This window comes from Argiope bruennichi, chromosome 6, assembly GCF_947563725.1.
Source record: "Argiope bruennichi chromosome 6, qqArgBrue1.1, whole genome shotgun sequence".
Classification (NCBI taxonomy): domain Eukaryota; kingdom Metazoa; phylum Arthropoda; class Arachnida; order Araneae; family Araneidae; genus Argiope; species Argiope bruennichi.
Genome location: NC_079156.1, coordinates 33,972,043 through 33,984,222, shown reverse-complemented (window position 1 = coordinate 33,984,222; position 12,180 = coordinate 33,972,043). Strand labels below are relative to the sequence as shown.

The 12,180-nt window shown below is 27.4% G+C and overlaps 1 protein-coding gene across 1 annotated transcript in view; it reads left to right on the top strand.

The window, feature by feature from the left end:
• Positions 1–932: 932 nt before the first annotated feature.
• The window catches only part of LOC129971713 (mucin-19-like), an 81,645-nt gene continuing 70,397 nt past the window's right edge, over positions 933–12,180 (top strand). Inside the window, exon 1 of the mRNA XM_056085690.1 lies at positions 933–996. Coding sequence (XP_055941665.1) covers positions 942–996 — 55 coding nt within the window. The 5' untranslated portion in view covers positions 933–941. The remainder of the gene's footprint in view (positions 997–12,180) is intronic.

Below are 12,180 nucleotides of genomic sequence, written 5' to 3'. Positions count from 1 at the left end.
GCTTTTCGTTTTTAATTTTAATTTTAATTTTAATGCTGTTTTTGTTTTTATTGTTATTGTTTTTATTGTATTTTTACTTTGTGGTTTTTTTTCTAATTTGTTATTTAGTATTTCCTTTCTGTTAAAATGGTATATCTCTTGAGCATAATTTCGGGGGATTTTCGGGTCACGAGGAATCATTATTAGACTTAATGTCTGTATGTCCTCACAGAAAAAATCCCTTTATTTGAATCCCTGCCTGAGGGTGACCCTTGAAAAAGTCTTCAGGCCGGATTCTTTTTTAATATTTTTTAATAATTTTTTTGGTTTAATTTTTCTTTGATTTTTGTTTTTCCTATTAACTTGATTCTAATACTTTTGTATATATATATATATATATATATATATATATATATATATATATATATATATATATATATATATATAACGGGCGGATGAAAACACCAGCTAGAAATACTTTTCCTTTTTAACTTCATTTTGGACACAAAATTTTACACAGCACTGACTTTAAGAGTGAATATCCATAATTTCAAGCCAAATTTTTCCCAAACTGCTTATATTATTAATCAAATAGACCTTTATTGTTTTCTTTATTCTCAGAATCAAAAGGGAAAAAAATCAGTTTTTTATTTTTATCACATTCAAACACATGTGAAGTTATAAATTCAAAAGAGAGTAGGAGTTGAAAGTGATGTTATTGGATAAGTCTTAGTGACAGATCTACAAGCACTTACAGATTCGAATCAGGGTATGTTTAAAATGAAACGACGATAAGCGCACTTCGGTTTAATGCAAAAACCATGAGTCGGAAAGTAATCGATTCAGGTGAACAGAGTCAAAATATAAAATAAATGTCTAATCGTGACTCCTAGATATTAGAAAAAGTTTTATAAATATACTTACTTCATATATTCGTGAGATTTTTGGAAGTGGCAAGCAACATGAAAAGGCTGATACCCGTGCTTCTTCTCGGGATTATATGTTCTGGAACACAGGGTAATAACATAGTTATTATATTATTGAAATAATTAGTTGATTGTGTTTTGAAAAAAATAATTGAGTATATTTAGTTTACATGTATATGAAAAAAAGGATTATTAGCAGCACATGTAAACAAAGTTGTTTCTTGAGTAATTCATTCATTCATTTCTTTATTGTGATGATATTTTAACTTGAATAAATATTTAAAAAATTTACATGCTTTTTCAAAAAAAAGAATAGATCTGTATTTGATATCAGGGCAATTAAAGGGTTTGATTAAGGGCTGATTAAGAATTATTGAGTAATTAAAAATCAGTTCATCTATTTGGAAAATTTAATGTAGCATTTTCATTACATTAAATTAATTAAATGCAAAAAGGCATGCATCAAAAGAGAAAAAAATAGTCTCGTAATTTATATTGAATATTTTTAATATAAATTAATTAAAAATGATTACATCTAAATTAAAATCATCTGATATCATCATGTATTGTCAAATGTAATATCTGTATGCAGCATTTGTACCAAATTGAACAAGAAAATCATAGTTTTTAAATTAAGTTTATAAAAAATAAAATTTAAAAAAATAACAACAGGAAACAAATATATCCGGTTTTTAAAAAATCACTCCTTATAAATTAAAAAAAAAAACTTTTTTCATGTGTATTCTGTTTATATCATTTCTAGTCTAACCTTATAGTTTGATTGTCTTGAAGTAAGATAATATGAAATATTATAATTCCTACTTCTAATGAAATAAATAGATTAACTTTCTATGCAAAGTTTCAGAATGTTTTATTTAGTTCATTATTTTAACTTCCATTAAAAATAGAGATTTTTTTTATATCAATTGTTTAGTTCGAACATTTTTCTTCAATTAAAAATCATTATTGAATTGACGAAGAGCATTATTACCAACATGATGGTAATCTTAACTATTACTATAAAATTGTTGCTTTAAATTGTTTATTGGAAGTTTTAACAGATTTTATCGCCCTTTAGGAATTTCTATTAAACTTTCTATTTCCAGAATGAGTAGATGATATTAATATTCGGATAAACATTCTTTATTGGATTTATAAATATATAATTTATAATTAAATTTTAAATAAAAAAATATAATTTATAAATAAATATCAAGCTACAGCCATTGAAAAACACTAAGTCTACTACCATTAACGTAAATGAAATCACTTCCTATTGGCATTAAGGGGAAGCTATATCTGAAATAAAAATATATACTAAATATTTCAATAATTTTAATTATAGATAAAAATGAGCAGAATAAACCTCTTTTTCGAAAACGAAATAACTTTAGGATGAAATTGGGAAAAGACGGTGTCGGAGTTTGTCAGTCTATTTATTTTAACCACATGACTGAAATTGAAGCAAAAATTCTTGATAGATATTTTAAATATTTACTTGGGGAAAAAAAATTCAAATAACGATCCTCTATATGGGAAATTCGTACTCTTAAATTTAAAAAAAATATGGGAAAATAATAAATATTTAAAGAATTTAGAAAACGCGTTAATCAGAGCATTAAAAAGGAAAAAACATTCTTATCAAAACTCACAATGCCAAAACAAAAATGTTAAAATCCTTAGATATAGATAGAAAAATTTTCAATAAATTGAAATCCTTTTCATATTTTTTGCGAATTTTAGTATAATGGAAATTTGGGTTTTTTTACTTTTTATGATATTTATTGTGGTTTTATAAACTTCTGTTATTATTTCATGCACCTAAATCTTTTATATTTTCTATTGACTATAAAATACTTTATAGAGAATCATTTTTCCTTTTTTTTATTTACAGAAAAAAGAATTTTTTGTTTATCATTTTATAATCCTCAGTATTAATTTCTTATGATATTCAATATGGTTTAAAAGAACGCTTAAAACACTTGCACCTTGTTTAAGAATTGAAGTTCAGTCACAATGGCATCTCAGCACTGTTTACAAACAACTACATCATGCTTCCCCCAATTATCTTTAATCTTACATTTTTTTTAAATAATCATATAAAATTTTATTATGAATAAACCTTCCTTAATTAAACTCTAAATTTTTAAGAACAAATATTATAATTCGCATGCAGTATAATATTCGGCAAGATATTAATTCTAATTCATACATAATCTGCATATTTAATATTTGTTTGTTTCTTATGGCACTTGCCACTGACAAGCCCGCTGTTACGAAGACAGCGATTTAAGCCTGAGGGGGACGACTCTTATTTTTTATAGCAGCGCCAACTAGGGCCAAGAGTACGACTTTGCCACTCACGCATCATTCATTCGCTTGCACAACCCCTTTTTATAGGAGGGCACATTCACACATCTCACAGATAGAACAACAGAAGAACAACCATGCCCAAACCGGGACTCGAACCCGGGACGCCCAGATCACGGGGAAGACGCGCTACCCCTATGCCAGGACGCCGGCGCATATTTAATATTGTACAAATATATTAAATATTCTAATTATAAATATTTTAATTCCTATTTTCTGTTAATATTTTTAATTTTTAATTATTTTTATTAAAAATATAAATACTAAATCATAACCGTAAAATTCTGAGATTCTGATAGAAACACTATTTAAATTGGAATTTTAATCTTATTTTTTTAATATTCTTTAACTTTTAATGAATAATAATTTAATCTTTAATTAAATTTATTCTCTTATGTTTTAATAGTTGAATAATTACTTTATAAAAAAATTTCAACAGAAATTATATTTTCTTACTTGATAGTGCACTAATAAAATCATACATAAAAAGTTTTTATTTTTGTTACTGTCTATTTCAAAATCTTTAACACATTTCATTATTCAGGATTATAATTAATTAATCAATATTATATTACTCGTATCCCAAACTTTACTCAAATGAAATTCTATGCATAAAAATGCAGAAAGATAATTTATATCGGACATGCAATGCAGTTCGGAAAAAAAAGATAATTTTAAAAACTTACGGTTGAGAAGGAAGGATACTATAGACTTTTTAGAAAATATTGCTTTCAAAAATTGAAAACTGAAGCAAAAGGAAGTTTACATATCTGTTCGAATAAGAATGATTTAAATTCCTTGCGAATTTCATTGACAGAATGATTGAACTGAAATGAAATCAATTCATGTGATGTCATAGTCACGTGGTAAATATAACTATGCTTGGCATTTATTGTCTTACAGGAAAAAAAAATCTAGACGAATTTTCCTCGACGAACTTCATATGTATGCTTTTTGTTCAAGTGCTTAAGCATACTAGAACAATATAAAAAAGTATAGAACATTTCTGAGAACTGTGCTTAAATTCACCGTATCTACCTTTTTCTTCCAAAATAGTCCTCTTTCCAACTTCCACTTGTCCAAAAATAGCAGTAGGAAAATTTATTCTATTTCATTATAATAATTAGAAGGGATACAATATGTTTTGCAAAGAACTCTCATATGCTAATTGTTAAAATAAATAGCATTTATTAAACCAAGATATTTTAAATAATATCTTTAATAATAATTAGTAACAATTCATTTCATAATAGTTCTTTGTGTGCGTTCAATAATAGTAATAGCAAGTGACCTTTTTTAAAGTTTTCGCTCTATTTTTTTTTTCATATTCACTTAATAGATACAAAGAAGATTATTAAGAATGTTTAAGATTAATAACTTCAAATTTAAAATTTATCAAATTATTTCATCATTAAATTTTATCTGTTCCCTCACTTAATAAAACCGACACCGTCTTCTAAAATAAGCAAACGAAATGTCACACTTAATGGATATTGCAAATGTAATATATATCTGAATAATATTAAAAATTATTGCGAAAACTGCGATGCACGGATTTCATGATATTAAAGAATTTTTAAAAAATAAATTCAATCTTAAATTTAAAGATATTTATGCAGTAGTTGATACCTATTATTGGTCTCAGAAAGACTGCTATATTATTTAAGGTTAACTTACATTCAAAATTTTTAGATATCATATATATATATATATATATATATCAGATAATATTTATTCAGTAGTAAACAATTACAGAACTAGGGAAAATTGTTATAGTAGTACTTAAAGTTAATACTTATGTATCAGAGCTACTTTTAACAAAACATTTTAAACAAATTTTTTAAACTTATTGAATATTTAGTCAATCATTATATAGGAGAAACCAATAAAGTTCTTAATGCTAATACTTTTGAGACATTTGACGTCAAGACACATACCATAAATTTCCTACTTCAAGGTTCGGTGCTTTTATTTGAACATTGATAAGGGAATTTTAAATTTCTCTGAAGATCACATGCAGTCCCTTGCATGACATAAATAAATGTACTATTTCAAATAAATCATAATTGATGTGCACAGTTGCTTCAAAAGATTGAAATCAGAAGAAAGGAAATCACGAATTTTCAAATATTTTAGAGATTTGCGTAACATTTCAATCCTAATATTTAAAATCATGTACTAGAAAGGAATTGTTATAACGCATGTATGTGAGTCACTTTTATTTTATTTTTTTTCCATTCACTACATACATCAGACAGAGTTTATATTAGTGATAATAATAGGTGATGCAAGGACTGGTGGAGACAGGGGTAAGTAGTAAAACTTATACTACATGGTGATTTTTAAAATCTTTAGTCGGAATTTTGACTGAACATGATTTTTAAGACGGGCCCTATCATATTAGAACAGTCAAAACAGATTCTGAGAAGTTGTGAATACATCCCCCATTTTAACTAGTAAATGGTGTAAAAATATTTCGTGAATTTTGATTTAAAGTAAGATTATTCCACCTTTAAAAAAATTTATTTCTTCTCTTTGTCTATGTATTAAGTTTTAAAAGACTATTTTATTTTTTTTTAATTAACGAAATATTTTTTTTATAAATCAACAAAACCGTCCGAAACTAGGGATGTGGCAAGTTGTAACATTGTTAATTCCGAGATTTATCTTGATTTGTGTTTGATTCATGTAATTAGATATTCTGATTAAAATATCAAAAAAAAAAACTTAAAAGATCAAATTTCTAAAAATATAACCGATGCTCATTTTATAAAAAACATAATAATTAAAATTTAAATGTTTTTTAATTCCTAATTTATCTACCTCATGCAGAAGCAACAGAAAAATAATATTACGATATAAGCAATAAAAAAAACGAAAACAAGAAGGACGGATTAAGAAAAGAAGAAAAAAATGATAAAATAATAAAAATGTCTCCCACCTCCACACACACACCCGCCCCCCGAAAAAGGAAAGGAAATGAAGCGAAGAAGAGGATTCTATACTATCATTCAAATTCTGAAAGAAAAAAAAAACGATTTATTTTGCGTACATGTGCTGAATGTAAACTCTGAACAATACTGCATGCATTAAATGACAATATTTTATTTTACCCCATTTTATAAACAGAGATCACGTAATTTAGAGCAATGGTCGAATGACGCGGACGTTGCTTGGTTAGACAACCCTTCATCGCTTTTTCGAGTCGCACAGCGGGAGGGAGGCATCCAGCTCAAAAATATTTAGGGCATGCTAATCCCTCTTACCCGGAGGATTTTAATTGAGATCGGGGTTCAAATCCAGATCATTCCAATTCTGAGAAGAAAATATTACAAAAAGATCGCTGTGTCTCACAAATCCGAAGAAAAAAAATGGGTTCAATTTTTAATTTTCAAAAAATAAGGATAAAAATTTGTGCAATAGGAAATTGTGTATAAATTGCTAGGGCTAACAGCAATTTTGACAAAGATGTTGATTGGTTAAAGAATTTTATCGTTATTTTTCTGAAAATCACTTGATATCATTTATTACCATTATATCAAGTGATAATAATTAAAAAAATGCATTATGTGCTTTAATTAATAAAAGAATAATAACGAGAAAATAATTTTGAATACTGTTACTTTTATTGTTACAACCTATCCCACGTTTGTTACAACTTGCCTCATATAAGGAATTGCCGGCAAATTTTGAAATAAAATTTTTGGTGCCAAAAACAACAATTTTTAAAAAAAAATTTTTTTATGTATTTTATGAAGTAATATTTATGCTATAGTAAAAATAGTTATTATTAAGAAATTGCAGTTACATTAAAAAACATGAGAGAATTTTTCCGAATATTGAAACAATTAGCCCCAGTTTCTCCTGCAGTATAAAAAGCTGGGCATTCCTGTTATTGTAAATAAAATATTATCTTTCTTCTTTAATGTAATTTTTAAATTTAACTAAAATTTTCATTTATTTATTATTCCCGAATAGTTGATTATGCCATAAAAATAACTTATAAAACATATCCCTTAATTAAAATTATTACTTTAAAAACTTGTGGAAGATTTAGCCAGTGACACCCCCTCATATTTTATTTCAGTTTCTAAATAAGAAGAGGGAAAATACTTTCGGTACTTGAAATAGCTTTGCCACAATATTTATTCAATTTGAAGAATTCTAATATACCAATAATTCTGGAGAAATACTGAGAACAGACGATTTCGAAATCTCTTTATCTCTTCCAAAGCTTGTCCTTCCAAAGCAAACTTCTTCCTGGAGACTGAGATCCCATTTTTCTCCTACATACAGAATTACTTTTTGGATACATAAATAGATTAAAATGCATTCGTTATTTAGAAAATCTGTCGTTATATTTGTAAGAATTGGTGAATTTTTCTCTTATCAATAACTCATGAGCAAAATTTTGAAACAGATCCTTCAGAAATAAATACTGAAAACAAAAGATTCATATTCTTCAGTATCTCTTATGTACTCGATTGCAAAACTTGCTCAGAAAGGAACAATTTCTTTCCAAATAACGAATGTCCATTCCTCCTACACACACAAAAGGATCTTGCCTCCAAGGATATCTAAACAATAAAGACACATTCGCAAGCTAGAATATGAGTTGTCATATTTGCAAAAATGATGATTGTTTCTTTTCCGCCACTAATTTATGAACAAAATTTTGAAAGAAAATTTGTCTTCTAAAATATCACTTACAATCGATTATGAAGTTTTGTCACAGAAGAGTCGACTGCTTCAATATGATCCTATTTAACAAGCAAAATAAAAAGTAATAATGATTCATCTCCGTCAATATATTGTATAATAATCTGACAAAATAAAAAGCAGAATAAAATAAATCCTCGCCTTCAAACGATTTCGAAATAAAACAATATGAAATAGCAAAGTTTGTAATAAAGTTTGTGTAATAAACATAATGCTTAAAAACTTAAGAAGTAAATTGATAATTTTGAATCATAAAAGTGTTATTTTTGTATTTTTTTGTAAGATTATTAAAATATTCCCAGCAGCAGCTCAAGCTCAGCTATTTTCTTGTACACTTCCTTATTATGAATATAAACGCATATATATTATTACTATGAGTATATATAAAATCGAAAATAGTTCGTCATGAGCATGTGAAGAATATTTTTTATTCTTTCTTCATTTAGTAACCCAATTATTACCTAAAAATAATGATCCATGATCTCCCCCTTCGCCAAAAAAATGCACAGAATTATACGAACTTCCTTATGAACATTTGTCACTGAAATGTACTAAATTAATTCCACTTCTCGTCAAATGAGTTGCGTAATGTAATTTTAAAATTCATTATAGATCTTTAAAACCTTTATGATCTGTATAAATTATAGATCTTTGAAATCCATCCATTACCGCAGATATCTTATCTTATATTAAAGCTTGGCTGGTTACCGCTGAAGGATCCACTTCGGGAGATCCTTTACAGTCCAGAACCCCTACCGCCAAAGCTGGCAGTAGTGGTCCTCCGGGCCTTTGACGATATCTGAGATATTCTTTACTCACTTTTTGCTTTTCCATGAACACAACAACAACAGTATTATAGATCTTGCAGAAGCAAAAAGGACATGATGTCACAAAATAGCTTGAAGAGTCTTATAATTTACCGCTAGGTGGCTTGCTTAGTTACATTTGTATGTGACTGTGGAATCAAGCGATTTCATTACACTTCACAATAATCAAAGAATAAAAATTCATCTAACTCATATTATTCATAATTCATAAAATCAAAACATACACCAACAGGACTAAAGCCATAAGTTGCTTCGAAGAAACTCCTTACAATAGTCAAGGCGTAAGCTTTACTTGGCCGACACTGGAGATAGGTACATTAATACAGCATTTTCAGTTACTATATTTAAAATTGTGACAACAAAAGACAAATATTAAACAACTCAAAAAAGTCAAAAATTGAAAAACACAGAAAGTAAAAAAAGAAAAAAAAGATAAAAAGATAATAAAAAGAAAAAAAAGACAACTATTAATAACTCAGTTCAGGGCTCATAAGATTTGTAACGATATTCTTTGTATTTCTCTTATACATATTTCATCATTCTACTAAAATGTTAGGTTTTAACTCCAATAAAATGGCCAAATGATCTTTTCTTTTTCTTCATTCACAAAGTATGTTCAATATTTTCAATTTATTTTATATGTAAAGGTTTTTCAACTTCTTCAAAGAATCTTGTTTGGTGATTTCTAAAAATACCATGATCACTATTGCCTTCTACTTTTTTAATATTTATTTAAATAAAGAATATCCTTCATTGTAAATGAGCATATAATTTGCAATTTTCTTCTGCTTTTATCTTTGCATCTATTTCAAAGTCCTATAACTGGTAAAAATAATCCATCATCATTAATTTCTTTACAGTAGCTAATTTTTCAAAAGTTTCAATAAAAATGTGTCTGAGAAAACCGGAGAATATGCAAAATCCACCTATAAGGGAACCTACAGTTTTATATGACTTGAATTCCTGTTCTTATCTATAGTTTTGAAGATTTTATCTGAGGTACACTATAACTTCTGCTGCAGGAAGAATGCAAAGATTCGCTACTTCTCGAAGAGAATTCGGGTAGTCCAATCTTTCGACTAAAATGTACTATAATATAATACAATTACAATAATATAATAAAAATACGTATTAAATACAATAATGGCAGATGTTTACATAAGTTCGTACCTGATGTATTGATAATCTTGTAACAAACCAAATTTTACATAATATAACTTTATTAACATAAAATATAATCTTCATTATTCTAAATGGCATATTTCTGTCAATCTACTTATTTGGCAATTCCATTTTTGATGAGTAATCCAGATCCAGATGAGTAAGTCCGCAATAGTGACAATCAGATGGTGCAAAGTCAGGGAAATATGATGAATGTTCTTGAATTTCCCATTTTAACTCTTGCAGTTTTCTCACTGTTTATTATGCAACATGTGGTTTCTCATTGTAGTAGAGGAGGGGTACATTCTTTTTGTTTGCAAAGACCTAATTTTTTCTTTCCTTCGAATGGTGCATTGGATCTAGTAAACTGTTCACATTAGTTTTCTGCCATGATCATTTCTCGTTTGACGAATACTGTGAGTTACTCATTAGAAAGAAATAGTTGATGTGAAGACAAACAAGAGTATTTTGAAATGAAATATTCCGATTATGGTTTACCAAAAACATAACAATAATTTCAAAGGTACAATCAAGCCTTTGCGACCAATTCTGCACTTTCAACTTCTTTTTGAGCATTGCTCGAGGTGAGCATTGCTTTATAAAATCCACGTTTCATCGCTTGTAGCGAGATTAGCAAAAAGGGTTCTTTATAATAGAGAAAGTCATATATAATAGTGCCAGTAGAGAAATGTATGTAATAATAGAATACAGCCTCCATTATTCTGAAGATATATTTCAAGTGATCTATAAGTTTGTCAGTTCCATTTCTGAAGTATAATATCGGCAAATATAATCATCATTACTATAAAGACAGATTTTCATTGATCTAAAAATTTGTCAGTTTCTTTTTTGAAATATAATCTCGATTTTTTATTTAAATGGATGCGAAAGCTTTCGTACATCTTCCTCGGATATTAAATTTTTGTCCCTTAAACTAATCTACAAAGTCAGAAACAGGTGACAATCAAATGGCGCAATATGGTGAGAGTTAAAGAATTTCCCATGCAATTTTTTTCAGTTTTCTCAACGCTTGTTATGCGACATGTAGTCTGAAGAAATGGACGAAATAGAGAGTGAGATTTTGTACACAGGTACTGACCTCAGAGACGTATTAGAGACGGCGAAATATGGTAGGATTATCAATTCTCAGCTTCTCCACAATTTTTACAGATATTATTCTAGAGTTTTCTTCCATCAAATTACTCGCATTCAAAACGATCATCAACGGGGTTGATCTTCCAAGTCTAAATAAGAAAGTTAAATGCTTTTTTTTTCTGTATGTATAAAGTTCTGATACTCATGCTTTCTAAAATTCATAAAGTATTACATGTCAAAAATTTCCTTTTTATTGTCCGTTTTTAAAAATTTATCGTATTAAAAAAATACCCAACTTATTTTTTATCAATCTTTCCCGTTGTAAGAAAAAAGGTCAATTTTATCTTTCAAATGCAAGCAACTCATTTAAATAAAACATCTACATTTTCTTTTAGAGTACATTCTGACTTCATCTATGAAAACTGAGCATAAACTTTTGTAATGGCCTAATATAATAAATATATTATAATAGACGTATAATATTTAAAATAGTACCATTTATTTCTGTGCATCGTGTTATCATAACAACCGTTTAATCGTTCATTTTTATCTTTATCATCTTTTTTGATAAGATAAAAAAAATAATTCTGCTGAAAAGACTTAGTAAGATACTAAATTTTTAAAGAAATTACTGTCTCCCTTAGTTTTGAAATAACAGTAAAGAATAACTTTATATGCAATACAATATTTTTTTTTATTTATTTATAAAATTAAACAGATGCGTAATAATAAATTTCGCTGAATAGATATAATAATATATTTTCTGAATTTTATTTTATTTAGCTCTACAGTAGTTGCAGCTGTAAAGAATTCTCATCCAGCTGCAATTATTGCTTAATGTTTTTGTAAAAGTATCTACAAAGGACAGATATAAAATTTATAGAGGATTAGAATTTCTAATCCGAAATTTCGTAATGTAATATATTTTATTTGGATGCGTAATATTGCATTTTAAAATTTTTCTTAATTATACCATTGATAAAGAGCACAATAAATTATATAAACTATCCTCCACCGCCATTTGTAATACTGGACGGAGTTTAAATTTATAACCCCCTTTTATCTTTTATATTTAAAAATGACTGATTTATTACTGTGGAAAT